The following is a 23930-nucleotide window of genomic DNA, read 5'->3' on the forward strand; positions in this document are numbered from 1 at the left end:
CTACCTGTGTGTCCTGATGTCATATCAGCTCTCATTCCCACAGTGGCTGTTTTTCTTGCTGCAAACCCAAGGCAAACAGCTTCACTATGACCACTCGACTTTCCTAGCATGTCAGCAAGGGTCCTAGATCTTCCACTGCTCTTGCCCAGTTTCCTTGTCTTAGTAAATACACTACCCAGAAATGACACATCACCGTCTAGTGTATTTTATTCAGTTTTCTGTTCACTTGCCCCACAGTGGTCTGTTTTGATATTTATAAAGTATATGGCATAAAGGTTTTTTTTTTCCAGGATGAACTTCTTCATAAAAATGCTTAGGAACTACAAATTCATTTTGTTCCCAAAGCATACTAATTTGGTTGAAAATTTCTGATTGAAATTTCTCTGTAGGAAACAAAAATTCAAACAGCAAAAAAGGAGAGAAATTGGCCCATCATTCTCTTACTAAGTTTTTTCTATATGTAATGGTTTCTTGACTGTTCCTACTACTTCTTATAATCACAGACTGTAACATCTAGGGATCATTCTATGTCAGTAATACTAACTAGATTGCCATTTTGGTTCCTGCACAGTACTCCACAGCACGGCAGAGTTATAGTTCTCTGCTTCCCCAAGTGATTGGCATTTAGGTATCACCAGCTGGGCTTCCTAGTGCAAGCATCAAAGGGAAATTTCTTTTCAAAGTAGTTGTACCCCGAGCCTTGGCAATAGGTGCGAATTTGCATGCTCCTTAGCCAGAGCTCCTTTTATATTAATAACTTCCTAATGAGGCTAATCAATTAGTGTTGGCATGAGCTCTGCAGAAATACATACCATAATGTGGGCTTCAGTCTTGCATTAATCAGAATTAGGGGGGTCATTAGAGGTCCTGTCAAACCTCTTCACATTGTCCGGAGGCTCCAACAGAAAAGTCTGGAGGCTGAGAGAAGAATGTCTCTCCCCTTTCCTCTAAAGATAATCCTGGATGGGGGATTTCCTCCCTCCCTCTCCCCTCCCTCCCTCCCTTCCTTTCTTTTTCTGTTTCTGATTTTTTTTTCATGAATATTGCAGTCACTCTTTGGTCCATTTCTGAATCCTGGCCTTAGAAAATACTCATGAAAGCACTCTAGGTCCCCCTTTCCTGCATCCTCCCCCAGCTCCCTACTGGAAGAACTATTCTCAAGAGTTCCATCCTGAGCCTCACTATGGGATGGCCCTGACAATGTTTTCCCAACAGCCGGAGGGGTTTATTTCTAGCAACCTCTATACCAGGCACTATGTGACTTGTGTTCTCAAAAGAACACCCACGAAGAGCTGAATCAGGGTGAGCCGAAGACTTCATACTTTAATACACTTATAGATGAACATTACGAGTTGGACAGTTCAGCAGGCGCTGGTACAAAGTCAAATTGGGGTCATGTTCAGTGGCTTCAGCACGAAACCCTGCTATGTTGATGGGAGGAAACCAGAAAGGATGGCTGCCTTGTGAGAAGCGTGGGCGTTGGTATATTAGCTTACAAAGATTAATACCTTCCTATTGATTTTTGTTTCTCACCAGGAAAACTTAGCGAGACTCCAGCGGGCCTTTGCAAGGAAGTGGGAATTCATCTTTATGCAAGCAGAGGCACAAGTAAAGTAGGTGGATGCAGCAGAGACTTCTGGGAGAGAAAGGGACTCTCTAGGGTCTGGGGTGTGATGGCCAAAGTGAGGTTTCCGCCTGGGTTAGTCTCTCTCATCCCCCAGGAGAGACTGAATAAATGATAGGAAAATCCTGATGAATAGGCTTCATGTCTGGAACTGAGGTCCTGCTAGGACAAGTCCATCAGACAAAGAGAATCCTCTCAAACGCAGAGCTGAAAGATGTACCTGTTTGCCCAAGAGATTTCCGTAAGATGTCTGTGCTGAGAGCCTGAAAAAACACCAGACTGGGATCACTGTAGGTCTAGAGCCCTTAACTCTACAGGCTAACATGTTGAAACTTGAGGAGGATGCCTTAGTTCCTGTTCTCAACACTGCAGCAGAAGCAACTCAATGAAGAAAGGTTTATTTGGGTGCACAGTTTTGGGGATGGGTACGCTACATCATGGTGGAAGATGTGGTAGAGTTCATGGTGATGGGAGTGTCTGGCGGTGGCTACTTGCATCGTAGATTATCGGGAAGCTGAGGAAGCTAGACCAGAATCAGGCATTGGCTATATTTCCAAGGCTCCCACATGACCCACATCCACTACTCAGGCCCTACCTCCTACTGACTTCCCACTCTCCCCAAACACCTCCAATAGTTAGAACCAAGTGCTTGAACTCAGAAACCTGTGGGGTACCTCTTGCATTTATACCAGAAGAGGGATAAGGTCATTCTCATCATCTCTCATACAGGAATGAAACTTAAGACTAATGGAAAAAGCTGGGTGGTGGTGGCACATGCTTTTAATCCCAGCACTCAGGAGGCAGAGGCAGGTGGATCTCTGTGAGTTCGAGTACAGCCTTTGGTCTACAGAGTGAGTTCCAGGACAGGTGCCAAAGCTACAGAGAAAGCCCATCTTGAAAAACAAAACAAAACAAAACAAAAAACTAATGGAAAAATAAGCATATAATTTAGACTTCTGAATTTAGGCTGAATCTACACTGTGAGGCATGGCTTAGTAGTTACGTCCTTCCTGGGCAGAGGTGGGTATCCACACAGTCCCTCTGCTAGAACAGAGCTGACTCCCTCAGAGAACAGATATCCTGAGCTCGGGCTCACCTGGGAGAACCAGTGTGAACTTTCTCGTTTTCCCCCAATAGATTAAATCACTCATCCTCCTCAAAGGGCACAGAGGGAAGGAAGAAAACGATCTGGAAGGGTTTTGTCTGCGCCTTCACTCATGGAAACAGAGTGGAGATTGCTTCTCCATAAGGAAACACGAGCCATGGAGACTGAAGGCCCCTCAGCCCATAAACAGGGCTGTCACCTTGGAATTCTGGGACATGGAATTACTATGACCAGGATCTCCCTTTTTCTCATACTGATGATGTCTAGCTTGGCCAGCAGGACCAATAGGCAAAGGAGGACAGAAGAGAAATGGGAAGGAGGTTAAGCTGGAGAATGTAGGGAACTTTTCTCTGTTCCCTTGTAGGAGAACAGGCGCCATACACCTTCCAAGAAGTCCTTTCATGCTCAGGGGTGACCCCACTTAACACCTAGGGTCAGAGTTGAGGCCTGTGTGGGTAAGGATAGATAACCAACGGTCACCATTGGAAAAGAGCTGAGGTCATCTGGCCCAGCAATCTGCATGCCATCATTGCTATTACCCTCCTTCAGTTATATCTGCCATTCCCTGGTCCACGATGCCAGCCACCTGCTGATTCTTTCCCAACCCAGTGTTCCCAGATGTCCCCAAGGGAAGGCAGACACCAGGTGCTAGGTTCTAAGTGACCGCAGGAGACCATCTGGGAGGTAGAGGGTGGGAGAGCTGATGGGAAGAGGGGCTCAGATCTGGATGGACTGAGGTAGAGCTGTGTCCAGGTGCTCACGAGTCACTGGAAAGCAAAGAGAAGCATGGATTAGCTCTCCCAGACTCAAACAGCATCACACTTTAAAAGAGGGGGAAACAGCCACTTCGTACATATATGGCTTTTCTCCATTAACTTTTCTGATTAGCCCCGTGATTACCTAATAATTGTGGGCCATTTAAGTACACAACAATTATCACATAAATCACAGGGTGGTTATGGGTTTATTTCAGTCCAGTAAACTAAAGGACTCCCAAGAGAGCTGAGAACCACAAGTCACATGGCAATTAATCCAAGTTGCATTTTACTTAGATGATGTGAAATGATACATGCTTTGGGGGAGAGGAGACTCTTTGGGGGCTCCTGATCAGAACACGCAGAATTTGGTTTTGCCTTCCGTAATTTCCCTCCTGCAGTTGGTACCTTTCCCAGCTGAGGCTGGTCTGTCGTTGGGGTCTTGTCACAGGCTAGAGCCACTACTTGGCCTTTAGAAACTCAGAAGATTTAGGTGACTTTTAAAATACATAATTGGATCATTTTACAGATGCTTTAACTGCTATTTAAACTTTCATATTTGAGATGGAGCGTTGGCAAACAGGTGGCTGTGTCCCTTCTTAGCAAGTCACACAGGTAGAATTTTGCTCTGGAGTAGGGACAGGCCAATGGAGAATTCAGTCCTTAGTAACCCAGACCTCAATACCTCGTGGACAACTCTGTCTCTGCTCATTCTTCCTGCCTACCTATCATGGACGTTGCTCACAAATGATAGCCTGTAATCCAGCCTAAAACAAGCTCTTGCCACGTGTGGAGTTTCTGAGGGGCCACGCGGGTGACAATAATCTTGGGTTCAGCCTTAACCCCTAGGAGCAGGAAAGCTGAGGTGGCAGAAGAGAAAACAGTACAAACTCTTCTCATGTGCTCTCTTTACTCTTTCAGGATTGACCGGAAAAAGGATAAGACAGAGAGGAAAATCTTGGATAGTCAAGAACGGGCCTTTTGGGATGTCCACAGGCCAGTGGTGAGGAAGTTCTGCTTGGTTCCCTTCACTGGATCCCCCCACTTCCTTCTTTATGACTGTCTTTAGTGACCAACCAAGTGACTCCTCCTTGTGATAGCTGCTTAGCTGTGTGAAACCACTTTTTCCATTTGTTCATACCCCCCATAGATCTGAGGAGGATCTCAGGTACATCTTTTAAGAACTATGCACTGGGGAAAATGTAGGGCTGGAAATGGGGAAACAATGGGGATACCAAGAGAGAAATTTTGGAGTCCCGAAACCTCCATTCTTCCAAATTAGCAGTGCTTGCTTCTGCCGTCATTAAGCCCCAAATCTTAAGAAATTCTTTTCACATACCGTTAAGCCTTGTCATCTACAGTAGTCATGTTCTATACAATCTCTGAAAACTCTGAGTTAGTGAATATTCAAGTATTGCTCCTGGGTGAGCTAGCTTCTTTCCAGAAACTGGTCATATATTTTGATCAATATATATAGCCTTGTTTCACATGTGTTCCTGTGTGAAGACACCGTATTTAATATAAAATGTTGATTCACTGTGTTAAACCCACAACTGACAGAACTGTGATTTGGGCCACATCACAGCCATTCTGTTTTCTCCTGTGGTAGCGTTGGAACCCCGTTCACCCTTAGGACACTACCAATTCTTTGACACCCTGCTTGAAGGCTACCTAAAATAGAAAAGACTCCAAGAAAAACACAAAAATGGAGAAAGCCTGGCAGCAAATAAGCCCTGTAAAAGCTGCTCTATAGCATGGAATAGGAAGGCAGAGCCTCACCCTGCTCAGCCTCAACTGGGCATGGTTATGTCAGGTGACTCAACATTATTGTTCTTCTGCGTATATCTGCAAACGGTCATCATGCTCTGAGAACATTGATTTGCACGTTACAAAGAAAATTCAGCAAGTAGATGAATTCACAAATCAGTACACAATGAAGCTTGACTGTGTCTCTGATTTCACATTATTAAAACAAATCTTGATTGCCCCCAGGAAATGGAATTGAAAATGAACAAATGATTCCAACCTTCCTAAAAGCTGATTAAAAGCAACAATTTAAAAAAAAAAAAAAGCTTCCTGACATGGGAATTTTTTTCAGATGGCTAGAAATGTAACATAACAAAGGTTATGTATTAGCATCCAGGCACACCTTGGCCCTGCCCCTTGGGAACCTGGCACAGTGCCTCACCCCTCCACATATGGCAAGCAGTATCCTAACTGTACACAGGTGCAAAGGTTTCTTTAAGAGACAAGCCCCGCCTACTCACGCTTTCTTCCAGCTGTTTCTCTCTCCCCCTTCCTTCCTTCCTTCCTTCCTTCCTTCCTTCCTTCCTTCCTTTTTATCTCCTTTCCTCTTCTCTCTACCCTCTTCTCTCTCTCTCTTCCCTCCCCTTTACCCTTCTCTCAATAAACTCTGCACTCAAGCTCTGTCTGCATGGCGTGGCTGTTCTTTACCCACCGTATGACCTGCTAAATGTCCCACCTCGTGCCACTATGCCCAAAGCACTGTGGTCACTTGAAATAGAGGTTTGATGGCAGGAATGCATATTAGATGCTCCATAAGGTATTCTGATTATAAGATCATATTTTATATTTCCAGTGAGAACTCCACACAGGAACATACATTATAAGATAAAAAGATTATGCATTATCTGCAAAGGCCAGGATTAGTTTTGATGCTATTACTTGGATTCAATCGGAAGCATAATTTTCACTTAGTAATTTTTACTATTTTCTTCATCTCAGCCAGGCTGTGTGAACACAACGGAAATGGATATCAGAAAATGTCGACGTTTGAAGAATCCTCAGAAGGTTAAAAAGGTTCGCTGGTTTAGTTGAATTACAGATTGCTGATGGGGATAGCCCTCAGTTTCTGGTGTTTTTTATGTAGTGGTTTTTCTGCATGTAATCCTGCAACACTTTATCTTTTGAAATCATTGTGTTCATAAATTCTAGAAATATTTGTTGGGTGGCTGGTGTATTCTAGGCATCATGCAAATTGCTGGGGTTCAGCTCCAGATCTCGGGGACCCTACAGTCATGAAAACAGGACACAGACAGCGGGACTATTTGCTGTATTAGGAAAAGTGGAAAAGTTCAGGAGCCCCTGGGGGAGCCCCTAAGAAAGAGTGGGTCTTCCCAGGGGTTTTATATAAGCAGGGTCCCCTGAGATGAAGAATAAATAGCTGCTGGCTCTGGGGAGGGTGCAGTGAAGAAAAGAAACCACTGGAATAAAAAACTGGAAGGTACAAAGGGCTTGGTCCCTAGAAACAAATGGGAGAGTTTAAATAGGGCTAAATTATCCAAACCCACATCACCATCTTGCCCTACTTTGACAAAACCCAGGATTCCTTGTATTTCACTAGAATAAAACGGGTAGTGGCCATGGCGTTCCCATGGAGACCATACCCAGTCTGTGTCCATCAATACATTCAAACCCTCCAAAGACCATGGCTGTGCTCCATAACTCTAATTGCCGAAGGTTAGCGGTAGATCCCCAAGTGTCCCAGTTCACATAATGACCAAGTACAAATCCAGAGCACTTTGGATCAGAAGCACTGCAGTGTTGGAACACTTGCATATACCAAGTCTGAGTACAAAACTCACTTGTTTCATAGCTACCTTATGCATGTAGCCCAAAGGTAATATTACATAATATCCCCAGTGGCCTGTGTTTTGATCAGGACCTATTCCATGAGATGAGATGTAGAATTTTCCTCTTGTGGTATTTGGGATTTGGGAGGGAGGATTTCAGATATGTAGGAAAGGATTAACGTGTGTGTGTGTGTGTGTGTGTGTGTGAGAGAGAGAGAGAGAGAGAGAGAGAGAGAGAGAGAGACAGAGACAGAGACAGAGACAGAGAGAGAGAGAGACAGACAGACAGACAGACAGACAGACACAGAAACACAGAGAGACTAAAATAAAACCCCAGGCACATACTTATTGAGTTTATTTATGTAATTTGCTCATTGAGTAAGTAACAATGCCCACTGTGCTGTATTTTAAACCTCTAGTCTTAAGTGACCTTCTTTAGTCATTAAGGACCCCTGAGGTGGGATTCCCCTCTGTATGCTGTGAATACCATTGGTTAATAAAGAAGCCACTTTAGGCCTATTGCAGCACAGAATAGGGCAAGACAGGAATTCCAAGCAGATAGAGGAGGAGAGAGTAGGAAGTCAGAGAGAAATGCCACGTAGCCGCTGGAGGAGAAAGACGCCTGCATGCTGGTACCGGTAAACCACGAGCCTCGTGGTAAAATATAAAATGATAGAAATGGGTTAATTTAATATATAAGAGCTAGCTAGCAAGGCACTTAAGCTATTAGCCAAACAGTATTGCAATTGATACAGTTTCTGTGTGATTGTTTTGGGTCTGGATGGCCGGAAAACAAACCAACAAGCAGCCTCTGACAACAGACCCCCAGTTCTAGTATCCCAGAATTTTATGAAGCTATCTGTGTGCAATCAGTACCTTTGTGATTGTACAGGTGCAGGTCCTTAAGGGATGATTCTTTCCCTGTTTGTAACACCATGAACAACTTGAAAAGCAGTCATAGCTGTGGACATGTGTACAAACCCAGGCCAGAAAGCTGCTTAATATAGAAGGAGCACTAGCCCGGATGCCTTCCTGCCATCTCAACCTTGTACCAGATGGGCATGGCATCTGCTGACCAGCGGGAAGCCCATGGGGAGTTTTTGAATGTACTTTTCAGCCATTGTTCTCCAGCTTGTTGACCCCAAATCACCTGGGGCGTTTGTCTAAAGTACAGATTCCCAAACCCACCCATGAGAATCCTGATTCGGTCCACTTGGGGTAGGTCTCAGCGATGAACCTCTTTACCAAGGAGCCCCAGATAATCTCTGAAGTTAGCTGGTCTCTGGGCTACACAGAGAGACCATTTCCTCAAGGAAAGGAAAAGTTTTCCCACCGTTTTAACCCAAAGAGGATGTGTTCACTCAAGAGGTCTACCATGAGAGAAATTCAAGCAGAGGCCAGTCATGGGGCTGGAAGTCACAGAGACAGTTGAAAGAATGAGACCGTGGGCTGGCTCCTGAGTCACCCATGATGCCGAGGGTGTGTGATCTTGACTTTTTGCTTCGTCTTCTAGTCAGTGTACGGTGTGACAGAAGAGTCCCAGTCACAGAGTCCAGTGCACATACCAAGCCAGCCAATCAGGAAAACTACGAAGGATGACATTCGAAAACAGGTGAGTGTGTGACCGTGACCCTCCCAGCGCGATCCACAGACCACAGAGCCCAGCTGTCTGGTGACGTGATCCTGAGTGTGGCTCTTCACAAAAGCTTGAGACATTCTCCACCAGACGTCTCTAGTGGTTATTGAAAGGGGTGTGACTGAGCTATCCCAGAGGCGTGCTGACTTTTGAGGTCAAGGTCTCCCCTGGCCCGCTGTGGGAGCTAGGGAAGGAGAGGTGAATGCCCCATCCTGGAGAACTTCACAGTATAATGAACTTCCAGAACGCCACTAAGACTCAACGAGAAGGCAGAAGAACAAAGAGAGCCCCATCCCAGTCATTGCAGCATCATTTTGTTGCGTATCACTTTCTGCCTTGATGAGGAAGCCAGATTAACAGAGGAGCTGACGACGGTGCTCCCTTTGGGAGCAGCCTCTTTGTCACGCCTTACTGGCTCTGGCGGGCTGGGCAGAGGAGTAACTTTAAAGGACGTTCCTTGATAAGCAGATGCAAAGTAGCTCTTTGCTGTTTCTAGACCAATACGCGGGTGCAGTTATACACATGGACACTAGGCAGAGGAACTGTTAAGGGGGCTTAGTGCAAAAAAGATTTTTATAGCATACATATTGTCTAATCATTCTGTTGCCAAGCTTTGGAGACTACATACTACCTTTTGAGTGAGTAATTTTTGGGGAAAAGCAAAGAGTAAATGATAGTTATGAACAGGTAAAAATTAGACATAAGCTAAATTGTATAAGAATGCTAAGTGTGGCGGGAATTTCTAAAAGGGTGAATGGGTTGCCAGAGTTCCAGCTAAAGGTTGGAGTGTTATCTGAGGAGGTATTTAGACCTCGGTGTGCTAGCAGGGATTGGGGTTCGCGGGACGGAGGAGAATGAAGTTCTAGTTTTGCCTCAGCACCCATGTTCTCTCTTTCCACCAGATAACATTTCTGAATGCACAGATTGACAGACATTGTTTGAAAATGTCCAAAGTGGCTGAAAGGTAAGCTTCCCCCAATATTATTAAACCACATGTATGAGGTTTATAAAGAAGAAATGTTCCCGGGTTCCAGTTAACGAGTGTGCTCAGCTTCAACAGTCAGGCTGTAGCTACTCCTGAGATCCGATGTGTGAAAACCTCCAGCCGCTGTGTGTGTGTGTGTGTGTGTGTGTGTGTGTGTGTGTGTGTGTGTGTGGCGAAGAAATCAGGCCTCCCTTGAGCAAGACACTTTCTCTTGCTAAGCTTCCACCATGACTCTGTCAGTCAGGGAAGAACACCTTTGCCTTCAGTCCTTTTACGGATTCAGATGGAGCCACGCCCCTTCCAGCTATGCAATGCCCAGATTCACTTTATAGGGAAGGAAATTGTGTGTGCCCTTTGAGGTACTGGCCACATAACCAACAGAGGACCAGATCCTTGAGGAGCATTCCTCCTCCACATACCATCCACCCCTGGATAGCACTGAATCAGCTGTAAAGAAAACAGCTGGCCCCAGGGGCCTGGCCTCTGCAGCAGCTCCTGTGTGCTATGCCACGCTGGTAGCTGGCCCCACTCTGTTACTACGTGGGAGATTCAGTTTTATCAACTAGATGGTCTGGTTTTGAACATTTCGGTAAAGATACCACCTGGGGATGCTGTAAGGAATAAATCTAATCAGACATCCAGAACCTAATACTTGGTCATCCATATGCGGTTGTTAAGGCACTGTCCAATTTCCGAAGGAATCCAGGGTGTGAGTCAGGACTTAGTATTTATTGCATATCAGGTAAACCGAGTCTAAGTTTAGATTATTCAGAGTAATGGCTGTGTGCCCCACCACTAAGGCTTTCTCTGCTGGCCTCTGGTTAAGCTGCATCTTCCTTCTGAATGAATGGCAAGTGGGGACTTAGAAAATCCCACCCCAAATCCAAAGCCAGAATTACTGCTGTGCTCGGGACACCAAGGATGTTGCTGGTTAGGGTTTATGGCATCTTATGTGTCTACTTGTATGTATCTTGTGTATCTGTACACTCCCCCTTGGCGTATTTGTTGTTGTTGTTCTGGTGTTAGGAATTGAATCTCATGACTCTGGGAAAGCAATCTACTACTAACTTATATTCCCAAGACCTCTGTTTATTTTTGTTGTTGTTGTTTTGAGATGAGAATCTCATTAAGTTACCTGGGATGCCTATGAACTCCCTCTGCAGTTCAGGCAGGCCTTGAACCCGGAGTCCTCCTGGCTCAGTCTGCTGAGGAACTAGGATCACCTCCAGGTTCAGTCTGTTTATATTCATAAAGATTTTTTTTACATTTTCAATAGTAAGTGTGTGTGGGGGGGGTATGCATGTGAGTACTGCCCGTAGAAGCCAGAGAACATTGGATTCCCGGAGATGGAAGTGCGGGGGGTTGTTAGCTGCCCACTGTGGGTGCTAGAAGCCTCGCTGGGGTTCTCTCCAAAAGCAGTACATGTTCTTAACAGGTGAACCATCTCTCTAGCCCCCTGTTGGCATTCTTAATAATGGAGTGAATTATCAACATTCTGGGCCAGGCAACTGTTCGTTGCATTTTTAATATCCTGTGCAATATAAGATATAACAGCATTCCTAACTTCTATCCACTGGAGGCCACCTCACCATTGTCACAACCAACAGTGTCTCAGGGCATTGTCAGATGTGCAAAGGGACAGCAAAACAGACCCCGCTGAGAAATCTGGCGTTCCTATGCTCCCTACTGCAGATGTCTCTGCTGGCACCAATGGCTGAAGCTCCCACCACATCGATAGCAATTACTCTAACGTCCCAGGTCTAGCCAGCTGCAGGCTACAGACTTACTTCTCGTCCCCACTGTAAAATGAGGGACTTCTAGCCAGCTCACCCAGCTCTGAAAAGTGCTCTTCCTTCTCAATGAGGTTGCCTTTGTTCCCTCCCAAAGAGTAGCAAGAACAATGCAGCTAAAGTGGCCTCGGTTCTCCTGTGACATAGCTGACGAGAAATGCCAAAGCACAGCCCTGGCATGGGACAGCGTCTGTATGCATGGCGATGTCTGCCTCATAAGGGCTCATGGGAGAGAGGATATTGTACACAGAGCATCTTTCATCAGGTGCACATACCCAAGGCTAGGGTTCTGAGGCCTAAGCCACGGGAACCCCTAAACCCTAATCCTAGGTATGGACTCAGTGGTTCCAGCGGAGACCCAAACAAGCTGTACTTTGAGCTTCAAGTGGACTAATCTGGGGTAAGGGCTCTGGTGACGCCTTTGTAGCTACACAGGCCTAAGGACTTGCTTCAGAAGGGCCTGGGGTTTCAGCTTTGTCTTATCTTGGGGGTGTGGAGAGAAGCCTGAACTAGTCATCTGGAGAGGCCACTCCGAATGAGGTAGGTGATGTGTCTCCCCCTCCCCACGTGGAGCAGAGGAAGGGAGTCTGGCAGGCCCACTGTTTGTTTACAGGCTGTCTGGGAAGAGCCCCAGCTGGTCCTTGTAATTACACTTGAGAGGCGCTCACACGAGGGCTTCATCCAACCACAACTCCCCAGATAGAAACTTCTCGGGGTCCAACCCCAACAGAGGCTGGATTTTATTTCCAGCAGCAGTAACTGACAGCCCTTCAATGCTGCGTGAGGCCCTTTCCCTAAAGCCACAAGGAAACTCCCAGAGAGAGCAGAGGGAGGGAGGCCGGGTGCTTGTGGGAGATAAAGCCACAGGAGCCTGGCCTGTCAGCTGCTGTATTCTGGCAGGAGGGGCCAAGAAGGAGGCACTGGCAGCTGGCCAGAGGTGAAAACTGAGCTCTCCCGGGTGAGCCACCCAGTCCCATTCTAGATCCGGTTTCCCTGGGCCTGCTCCAGGTGATAAGTGGTAATTAGAATTGTGTCCCCATGAGCAAAAGTCCCTGCCTTTTTTTCCCCCCCACTTAGTTGCCCAAGAGCCCAAGAAGTGAGAAGCTGTCCCTGGCCGTATAGGTGGCCCAGATCTGGAACACAAGAATTGGGGTGGGGGTAAGGCGGCCTACAGCTAAGCGCAAAGGGACACAACAGTCAGGGGTATCTGGAGCCTGCTATGGCGGTTTGCGTCCTGGCCTTGGCCGTTCCCCGTGTTCTCAGTGAAGCCGGTTGCTCTATCTCTCTTTCTCCCTTCTACTTCTCTAAAAGAGGAGATCGCAGTGGTGGTTAGCCAACAGGGTTAATATGAGTGAGTACACGCTCAAGGCCTAGCTCCAGTCCTTGGCGCTCGGGGCCCTCCACAGTGAACAGGAAGGCCTAGCAATTTTCCAGAGTGGCGATTAACCACACTTTTGATGGGAGCAAAATTCAGGTACATGAGATGCGAGGAACTGGCTGTATGGTGCTCCGAGGAGGAGAGAGGCTAGCCTTGAAGGTGACAGTTTGTGTGTTAATACAGTTCTTCACTCTCTCACTCCTTGCTCTAACTCTCGTTCAGACAGCCCTGCAGGCTGCCCAAGGCTGGCACGGAAGTGCATACACTCCAGCCTCTTGTCTTCCCAGAGCGAGGGGTCGTGGATGAGGGGACTGGCTCTGTAGATTTTCTCAGTTTGTTTCAGTTTCAAACATTTTGTCCATTGTCCCCAGCAGTGTTTAAATGTTCCTGACATGTCAGCATGGGTGTGTTTCCTAGGTGGCATCTTGCTCTTCTTAGATTTGTAACTGTATTCTTGATCCAAAAATGATAATCTCTAGTCTACAAAATTAACTTTCCAGATAAATACCACTCAACAGTACAGTTCTTATCCTCACTGTTTTAAGTGATAATCTTTCTTAAATGTGGCTCACAAACTCCCCTTCCTAAAGAAAGAACCCTGCCTTCTGGTTCAATTTTCTGAATAACTCGAGCCATTGTTTTTTGCATTTTGCTCTTAAATTCTTTTAGATTAAGTCCCTGATGGTAGATGCCATGCTTGGCTTCCTACAAAATGGCCCTAAAATACTGTGTTTTTTGAGTCCCTGGTTCAAATTTTTACATGGGTTTTTTTTTTTTGAGGGGGGGTGTTTGCTTGCTTTTGTTTGTTGTTTTTTGGGGTTTTTTTGAGACAGAGTTTCTCTGTGTATCCTGGCTGTCTTGGAATTCACTCTTTAGACCAGGCTGGGCTTAAACTGACTGAGATTCACCTACCTCTGCCTCCCGAGTGCTGGGATTAAAGCCGCTCGCCACTACTGCCCAATGGTTTGCTTTTTGTTCCCATCAATATGGTTGTTTCTAGGACTAGTCTCCTCTCTGAACATGCATGATCTCTCTCTAAGTTGTAAAGCAAGGCCTGCCAGTCTTCTGTGACTGACAAAACCTCCAAACTCAGAGACTTAAAACTGCAGTAGCTTCTTTCTACCCGCAGGGGATAGGGTCTTCCCCAGGAGTGGTCAAATACTACCAAATGCTGCGTACACTATGTATTTCCTCCTATGCCTACACACCTCGGAGGTCAATAATAACTACTAATAAATTAGACAACCTCTTTTGTGATGTATAACAGCAATGTAGATGCAACCTCTTCTGTGGCTTTCACACACTCCTGTAAAGGAGGTGTTTTGCAGCTTTTCTTTGGTCTGCAATACCTGCACCACCACTGGGTGCAACTTGAGGGAGTAGTCAGTAAAACAAGGGCCAGCTGGACACCAGCACTGCAACCCCACAACAGTGAGTCCAGTAACTCACACCGCAGCCAAGTGACCGATGGGAAGGTAGCACAAATAACACGGAAATGCTGGGCAAAATTCACATCTTGGGTAGAGATTTTATCTCTTTGCTCTGGTCAGTATGTAATTTTAAAACCAATGCTCCTGGAATTTTCTATTGAACATTTCCAGACTGTAGCTTGTCACGGGTAACCGGAGTTGCTGGAAGCAAGGCTATATATAAGAGAGCATTACTCGATGGGCGTTTGCTCTTTCTCACGTGTCTTCTGCCGACTGGTTGAATGGGCTAAGCCACTTGTCTGCTTGCAGCTGCTCATCCTGGTTATGTCTTATGTGTGTAGCTTCTGACTACGTAGGATGCCCTCTATAAGGACAGCTGTCCTGTCTTTTACATGGATTCTCATACTCAAACGGGCTACTTTGGCATCATTCACATGGAAACAAGAGTACAAGAAAAAGCAGAAGCATAGGAAAACAGTCTCACAAGCCTAGGCCAGACCAAAAGGCTAACAGACCACAGTTCGTTTTTAAACTCAATCTACTACCACCAGAAAGTCAAATCACAATGGCCCTGATTCTAAGCCAGCGTTAAAAAGCTCTTTCCCATGAGCCATGTTTTTCTTAATGACAATGAACTTTGAGGCAAGAAGTGTGTATCCGCTGCAGACTCTGAAGAGACCCTGTGTCAGCCTGCCTGTTACTGGGACAAAACACCAAGACAAATCAGCTTAGAAGGAGGAAATCGTGTTTGAGCTCATAGTACAAAGAGCATTTAATCCATGTTCATTTGGCCCCATCAACTTTGGGCCTGTGCCAAGATAGACTGCCAAGTAGGAAAGGCATAGAGGAAGAGAGATGGTAGCTGTACATGGGTGGGGGAGAGGAAAGAAGAGAGGAGAAGAAAGAGGAAAGGGAAGGGGAGGAGAGGAGGGGAGGGGAGAAGAGAGAAGAGGAGAGGAGGGGAGGGGAATAGCAGAAGCTCAATATCTGCTTCAAGGGCACAATCCCAGCCACCTTGGTTCCTTCCACCAGGCCCTACCTTTCAAAGGTGCTACCATCCTCCCAAAGGCTGCTGGCCAAGTCTTTCATACACAGCTCAAGAGGACAATTTAAGATTCAAACTGTAAAAGACTCTGCGGTCACTTCTCCAGATAGATTCAGTTGCCAAAGAAATGAGGCCTCCCTCCTCTTTGTGAAGAGTCCCAGGCACCTCTTTGTTTTAATCCAGCCCACCAAGCCTTCCAGCACTGTCAGTGGCTTGGAGAACACAGAACTCTATACATCTCCCTTTCCAATTGCCCCGCATCTCTGAGCTTTCCTGCCAGAGACTTCCCCCCAAGCCTACAATGCTGTGGGACACCACAGTACCCGGAGGTGCGGCCTCTGGTCCCGACACAGCACCCACACACAGACAGATCAAGTTGTTTCATTTTCTGTCTGCTGTTGTTATACTCTGCACACCCTTACTCCGTTACTGGGAGTCCTTTGTGTGTCACAGCTAACTGCTAAATTGATTTTTTTTTTAAACATCATCTTGCCTGCCCTTCTCTGAGATTGCTGCTGCTCCCTAAAATTGGATGCTGGTTCCTCCTCTGCCTCCTGACCCTCAGTGATCATGAAATGTAATTAATGAAATGCGATAAGACAGCGAGAAACGGGATACCCTAAGGCTCTATTAAAAATCTGCTCGGGTGATAGAAGTCCGTGAACTTAATGTCTGAGGGTAAATTCAGGGGAGGGAGGAAAGAAGCCATTGCGACTTCGCTTTCATGTGCCTTGAGAAACTGTCCTTGCACCTCCTCTCCCCCAGCCCATCTTAATTGGTAGAAAAGAAGTGGCAAAAGTCACCTTATAGCTGAGGTTTCCTGCTTCAGACCAAGGTCTGGAATTTGTAGTCAGCGGAAGAAAGGGGGTCAGGAGGTGTGGCCAGCATACACTGTCTGTTCTGAGGACCTAACTTCAGCTTCACTACACCCAAGTTTCCCTCCAGAGTACTTCTTCTCCGGGTGACCTGAAGTCAAGGGGTTCTTTCTGGTCTTTCTCCTCCCCCCACCCCTTCTCCCACCTTGAAAAGATTACCACCTTCCTCCTTGCCCGTAAAGAGGTCTGCATCTTGTCTCCACTCCCATCAGCTCTCTTCTGTCCCAGTTTCCTTTTGAGCATCACTGTTTAGAAACTACACACACCCAAGCAAGGAGCAAGAGTGACCGCTCCACATCTCTTGTACATGGGCTTTCTGGCTTTTCCACATTCTCAGAGGCTCTGACTTTACGAAAGCCTTAACGCATTTTAGTACATTTCTTATATGGGGGACAAAAGACACCTGGCACGGCGCGTCAGATCCCACACCGGGTTTTCCCTGCAGTAATGCTGTCCCCAGCTGCAGGCCAAACCTTTTTCTGTAGCAATTCCCAATGTCAATGCCTCCTCAACTTCTCTGCTTCCTCAGCCAAAATCATAGGTGTGCACTGGACTCCAGGAACGCCCTCCCGGGTATTGTTTCACTATGGCAGACAGCATCTGTTATTTCTCTGGCTTATCTTAATAATTTTTTGGGCGTATCATATCACATAACATTTGTGGAAATTATGAGGTTTTTTGTTGTTGTTGTTGTTGTTGTTGTTGAGGAAGAGAGGGTGGAATCTAAAACTTGCCTTCAAGCTTTTTAAAGTGAGTAGACTAGGTGTTCCCTGAAGTCCCTTTTTCGTGTCCTTCCTCTCCAAATATATCACGGTAGGTCAGAATTACAGCCTGAATCAATATCTACTTCGTTCTCTTGAACTTTGAGTATAATTAGGAACCGACTTTGCAGGGCTAGCCCTGCGTGTAGCTCAGTTGGTAGAGAGTTTGCACGTCATAGATGAAGCCCCAGGTTCAAGTCCCGATACCCCATACAGGTGTCGTGGTGCATACCTGCAATCCTGGCAGCCAGGAGATAAAGACAGGAAGATTAAAAGTTTGTGGTCCTCCTCAGTTACATAGTGAGTTTGAGACCAGCCTATGATTTTCGTGTGACTCTTTCTTCACAAAGAAAAGGGGCAAAATGATGCCTTTGCGACTAGCTCCATGCCAGCATCATCCCATGATGCAGTGGGGTCTGATGACTTCCGTGGGTAAAGAATACTGTGCTAAAGGACACACTGACCGCAGATGGTCCACACTGATCACAGGTGGTCCACACTGACCACAGGTGGTTCACCCTGACAGCACCTGCTCAGGAAGATGAGACAGAAATATCCTGCTCCACACCTCTACCCAAGAGCCCTCTCAAAGCTTCTGGCAATAGCAGTCAGCATCTTTGCCAGAACTCAATAAGTTAACCACTTCTGATGGTGTGAGAATTTGCCATTTGATAATAGGAAAATAAGACATTCATCAGGAGTAAAGAGTAAGGGACCAAGAATTTTGAAAGTGTCAGATGACAAATATTGTCCCTAACAGACATCTTCTGTATTTCTTATATTTACTTTCCATTTCCCAATTCCTCTGGTTCTGCTGTTGTGCCTGTCACATCCACGTACTTATGGGCCATCGCTGCCCAAGCGCAACTGCATCGGGCGCCCTACAGAGCCCTTTATATGCCTTTGGTTTTATTTGCCTCTTTGCTTGTGATGCCAGTCCCCAAGTCTTTCTGTGGTCATTAATATTGACTTTGGACACAAACAGTACTACGTATCGATCATGGTTACCTCCTTCATTGCCTGCCTGGCCTTTTCTTTGTCTTGGGTCTCCTGAGTAAAGTCCACTCATCTTGTTATCTGTATGGCACCAGGAAGTACATGTTCTGGGAGCACCAAGGGCCTTTCCTGTCAAAGCTGAAAACAGCTTCCTTGTTGAGCTTTGTCTTCTTACTCCCATCACCTTCCTCCCCATCCCAAGGATGTTTGCTAGGCTTCAAAGCAAAGTAATTATAATTTATACTCTGGTTCAGCAAAAAGGAGAATCTATTAGTTTCCAGAATGCAAAGAGGTACTTCAGAGTTAGGCATTGGGCTAGCAGCCATGCTACATTAGCTCAGGAAGGGCCAGAACCTTGGGCATCTCTAGAGTCCTCAGGCACTATTATCCCTGTCCCCTTTCTGTGAAGCCCTGGAATCTCTTATTATAGACATGCAATAGCAGATGTGACAAACTTCATTCCTGCAGCTTCAATGGAAACACATTGATCCCAGCGAAGGCAGGCAGCTGGCCCTGGATAGATCAACAGTGGCCGGGAGCAAGGCTTGCAAGCAGAACCCTGACAATGCTTGATAGCCTTGTATGCATTTCAGGTTGCACTGCTCAGCTGAGCAGAACCCAGCAGGACACCAGAGATACATTTGTGCCTGCTCTCACGCATCTTGGAGACTATTCCACTGCCTAGGTCCCTATCATCATCCCGTAGATTTCCAAGAGAGCCAGTCCCAGGCTCAAGACAGCTTAGCTGATTCGCGGTCTTCCCAGGCAATGTCTCTGCCTCATTTTGCACCTCTTTTTACAACTAGAAAATGGCTCTGGATCATCTAGAAGCAAGTCCTAAGCCTTTCAATTTCTGCATTAAGCTTAGGTTTTTTTTTTTACCCCATATAGATGCTCAAAGCTTTATTTTCTTTCTGCATCTTCACCTCGGAAACTCTAACTCCCAAGAATAAGGCCTTTCCAGCCCAGATGAAGGACAAGAGAGAAAGTAGGCAGTCACGGGCCTGGATCTCAGGTCTTGTGACAGTCTGATGAGGTGGAGAAGTAGAGGAGAAGAGCTCTGTCTGTTGGGTACAAGGAATTCTCTCACCTCATCTTAGTAATGAACCCTTTCTCACTCTCTCTGGTAAGATCAGCACCCCCCCCCCAAAAAAAAATCCCCAAGAGAGTAACCAAAGCAATAGCCTGGAAAAATCACGGAGTCACTAATATGAATGTCCAAGAAAAAGCACGTTACTCTGTAGAGCACCGTGCTAAACAAAATAAGCCAGACTCTGAAAGACAAGGATGATATCTTCTCTCATTTGTGGATCCTAAATTTTATATAGATACAAAAATATGTGTACTACAAAATAGATACTGAAACCCATCACAACGTACAATGAATCTGTCAAGTTAGGCTTTGGAGATGGAAAGGACCATAGCCAAGGTGAGTGGCAAGTCCCTAGAAGCTGGATGAGGTAAGAAAATGGATTCTTCCCCAGCATTTCCCTCACACCAAAGAAATACGGCCCAACTGACACCAATTCTACCTCAGTGAGCCCCATTCCAGCTCTGGCCCTCAAAACTAGGCTAATGATACATTGATGTTATTTTATGGACTGAGTTTGGGGTAATTTATTACAGAATTATTAGAACAAATGTGCAACCCCAACGTTTCCTTTTTTCTAAGATTCTCTACATCAGACAGTTCACCCTCGCCATCTCTAACACCCCTACATCACTAAGCAGCTTTTTCTCTGGTAGGCAGATGTGACTGCTTCTGACAGTTCAACAGATCCCATGAAATATAACACTGGAGCCCATGTGATTTTATGATACTTCATGAAGCCTCTAGTCAACTTCACTTACATAAACTTAAAACAAATCCTTTGTCAGTAGAATAAATCTCCTTCACATACAGTTCCACCCATCACTGTCAATGTGGCTGTAGACTTCTGTCATTGTCTTGATTCAGATTCTGATTGCTAGGGTCCCTATGCTTCTCCCTGTGTTCCTCTGCAGCTTATCCTGTCCCCTGTCTGGACTGTATCTCGGGAACAATTCCATTCATGCCTATTGCCTATCCCAAAACCCTGTCTTGTGCCCTCAACCCCGTTGTCCTGGACCAACATCTTCATTCAGCCTCACCAGCCCGCCTCCACTCACTTCCCTGAAGATGCATCCCTTCCCAACATTCCCTAAAATACCTCTAAGAATCTGTCATCCTGGCCTGAGTTCTCCCAATCCATAGTTACTGCCTGGCCCTTTGAGATTCTACTGTTGAAGGCTGGGTCTATAGCTGCCTCAGTGGCTGCTTGTGTGCTCAGACAGGCAGCCTCACCCCGTAGGTCACTCTGGATGCCCGAGGGCTCCCTGAGTTCTCATCCCAGCCTTTTCTGAGGTGTTTCCCCTCTATGATGTTGCCTCTGTTCTCATTCGGGTATCCACCTAGAGATTTAGCCCCGCACCCTGACCTGCGGGGTTGGCTACCTCCTTCCAGGTTGAAACCCCCAGCCCAACTCTCAGAAACCCAAGCAGAGCAGAGGAAAGAGGAGTAGGAAACTTGCTTCATCCATTCCCACATTCTACTTCATGAGAATCTACTTCTAACTTAAAAAAATATTTCCTCCGATTTATAATTTAGCTAGAGTACGATGTCTCACCTTTTGCCTTGAGCTTTTCTTTGAGACACAAAGCCGGTTGAGGCAGACATCCTTGCAACGGCCAAGGCAGATATCCTGGAAAGACAGCGAGGTTATGGCTGGAGGAAGGAAGACCCGTGAACTGTTTGCGTCATCTCAGATTGGGATACCACCATGGATACCCAAGTGTGTCACAGTCAGAGAGGCTCCAACTGTCACCTCATGCCTGTGGCACTCAGGAACGTCTTAGTTCCTGCCATCCCCACCTCTTGAGCCGAATTTAGGTTGTTTTGCTGATGACTTATCTTGCGCTGATCTGAAGCAGTCAGGTGGCCCAGTTTTGTCCCCTATGGCCCCATACTGTTTACATGTTCTGTGCTATGGGGCTGAATAGTTCCACCCTCTCCCTCCTAAAGAGAGATGTCCAGGTCTTGACCTGTAGAACCTACGAATGTGGCCTTGTGTGGGAAGAGCATCTTTGTAGAGGTGACTAAGTGGCCCTGGGGGTTGCCCATACTCTGGGGTACAGCCCCACACCCGTGCACTTACTGGCAGCACTAAGTGGACCCAGTAGGTTATTAATAAAGCATATGTGAAGTTAAGAGTGTGAAATGAGGTGGGGAAATGGAAGGAGTTGGAGGGGAAAGAACGGGGTGTTTTTGAGCAAATCACATTGTATACAAGTATGAAATTTTCAAATAATTTTTTTAAGATGATGAGATGTATTGTCCAGAAGAGACATAAACCCAAGGATAAACATTCATATAAGGAAAAGAAGGAAAAGGGAGAATAAGGAAGGGAGGAGAGGAAAGGGGGGAGGAGAGGGGAGAGAAGAGGAGGGGAGGGGAGAGGGAGAAAGGAAGGTGAAAAACAAAGAGAAGTGATGGGGTCAAATGAGAAGAAAGGTCAAGCTGCAGACACAGGAGAAGGCCATTAGAGACAGAGACTGCAGTACTGCAGCCACAGTCAAGGACTGGACAGCCTGCAGCCACTAGCTTCAGTAAGCAAGAATGATCCCCTCTGGACCCTTGGAAGGGAATGCAGCCCTGCTGAGCCCGGGGTTCCAGACTTTTAACTAAGGACACACTCATGCTATTTTAAGCCACTAAGTCTGCGGTATTTGTGACATCAATCTCATTTCTCTCAGGATGAATGAAATTAGTCCAAGTGACAAAGGAGTAGCTCCCAGGCGTGGGCACTTGTGTATCTGCTCCCTTTCTGAGCGCGCTTGCCCTGTGCATTGTTCTTCCTACACTGCAAAGCCCTTTTATATGAATCCCTATCTGTCAGGACACCAACCTCAAAGGAGGCTCACAGGACAGGGATGATGCACCCCCTCTACGCATGGTGACTTCAATCATGCATTCTGTGTCCGCAGAAGATGTGCAAGATTCTTTTGAAATATTTTCCTGGTTTTTAATCACAATGGTCTTGAGTGTTCAACAAGGTCATTTTATACCATAATGTGAACTTGATAAAGACCAGATAAATGAGCCACCCAAGAACTGAAACAAACATCTTCCAACATAGACCACTGCTTCTTTTGCCCTCTGGTGATGATCTATATTTAGGAGGACAAGGGGGCTCCAAGGAGTCAGGAAACTGACAGCTATCTTTAAAACTAGAATTAGCAGTTTCCTTAATTATGGTGTGTGTGTGTGTGTGTGTGTGTGTGTGTGTGTGTGTGTGTGTGTGCATGTGTGTGTGCATGGGAGCATGTTCATCTGTGCGCAGGTTCATGCACATGTGTCCTTCCTCTTGCTGTAACTAAATACCTGGCAAAGCTAACTTTAAGAGGGAAATGGTTTTTCTCAGCTTACAGTTGCAGGTTACAGTCCATCATCCCCATCATTACCGGAAATTCGAGCTAGTAACTTGAAGCCACTGGCTGGTCATGTGTACACTCAAGAGCAGAGAAGATGAATGCATGCCTGCCTACTACTCCACTCTCTTTCATACGGTCCAGGACCCAAACCCAGGGAATGGTACTGCCCACAGTGGGTGGATCTAACTACCTCAGTTAATGCAATAAAGACAGTTCCCCCACAAACACGCCCACAGGCCCATCTGAGCTAGACAGCCCCTCACTGAGATTCTCTTCCCAGCGATTCTAGGTTGTGTGTGCACATGAGAAGGCCAAAGGTTAATGCCATTCTCCAGCCTATTTATTGAGACAGGGTTACTCCCTGGATCTAGAGCTTACCCATATAGCATGACTGGCTGGCCCAGTCAGCTCTAGGTAGCATCCTATCTCCCTCTCAGTGCTGGGATTACAGACACAAACATGCCCATCTTTTTATGTGGGTATTAGGGAATCTGAACTCAGGTCCTCTTGTGTGCACAGCAAACACTTTACCCACATGGCTATCACCCCAGCCCTTCATCATGACTTAATGGATAAAACACTCTATATCCTGTACACTTGAGAAAACTGATCCAATTTTTAAAAATTTCATGGGCACATGAGTCACTTGGGGACCTTATTAACATGAAGACTCTGACTCAGGAGATCCCAGGGTCTAAGACTCTGCATTCGTGACAATGTGCAGGGGACACCTGTGTTGCTGCTTATGGATCACACTTTGTTTAGCAAAGGCACCTCTGCCTAGTGTTTCTGCATTTTCAGCATTAGGCTGGTTAACCTTATTTTCCCTTTGCAGTTTAGTGGTAGAAGGTGTGGCTGTGACTTTCCTGTGGTAGAGGAAACTGGTGGCTCACAGCTAGCCATACTTAGGGGGAAAAGTTTTATTGTGGATTAGCAATTATAATGGTTCATATCCTTGGGTCAAATTATTCTAGTTACAGATATGATTTCCAGATAGATATGACGGAAGATGTAAGTCAGCATGCTGTTGACTGAGTTTCTGTCCTGCCCAGTCCCCCAGCCATTTAGTCCCAAAAGAAACCATGCAGAGGTCTGCATTGATCATAAACTGATTGGCCCATTAGCTCAGGCTTCTTATTAACTCTTATAACTTATATTAGCCCATTATTCTTATCTATGTTAGCCACATGGCTCAGTACCTTTTTCAGCGAGGAAGTCACATTTTCCTTCTTCTGTGTCTGGGAGGACTGCAGAGAAATGAGCTTCCTCCTTCCCAGAAGTCTCCTCTTCTCCTTGACCTGCCTCTCCTTCCTGTCTGGTTGTCCCACCTATACTTCCTGCCTGGCTACTGGCTAGTCAGCATTTATTTAAAATATAATTGACAAAATACAGACCATTCTCCCACACCAGCATGCTGTTACTATGACAAACTACTTGAGGAAATCAACTTAAAAGGACGAAAGGTTTAGTTCACAGCTTCAGAAGTTTCTGTCCATTGGTTCAATTGT

General features: G+C 46.1%; 1 protein-coding gene across 3 annotated transcripts in view; it reads left to right on the plus strand.

Moving 5' to 3' along the window:
• Positions 1-23930, plus strand: part of Rgs6 (regulator of G protein signaling 6) — a 545705-nt gene that overhangs the window by 451025 nt on the left and 70750 nt on the right. For all 3 annotated transcript variants that reach the window (XM_013346421.2, XM_026779939.1, XM_013346417.2), the window contains exons 8-12: positions 1537-1613; positions 4406-4487; positions 6230-6304; positions 8591-8689; positions 9616-9677. In XM_013346421.2, the coding sequence (XP_013201875.2) occupies positions 1537-1613; positions 4406-4487; positions 6230-6304; positions 8591-8689; positions 9616-9677 (395 nt within the window). The remainder of the gene's footprint in view (positions 1-1536; positions 1614-4405; positions 4488-6229; positions 6305-8590; positions 8690-9615; positions 9678-23930) is intronic.

Source organism: Microtus ochrogaster, chromosome 1, assembly GCF_000317375.1.
Source record: "Microtus ochrogaster isolate Prairie Vole_2 chromosome 1, MicOch1.0, whole genome shotgun sequence".
Taxonomy (NCBI): Eukaryota; Metazoa; Chordata; class Mammalia; order Rodentia; family Cricetidae; genus Microtus; species Microtus ochrogaster.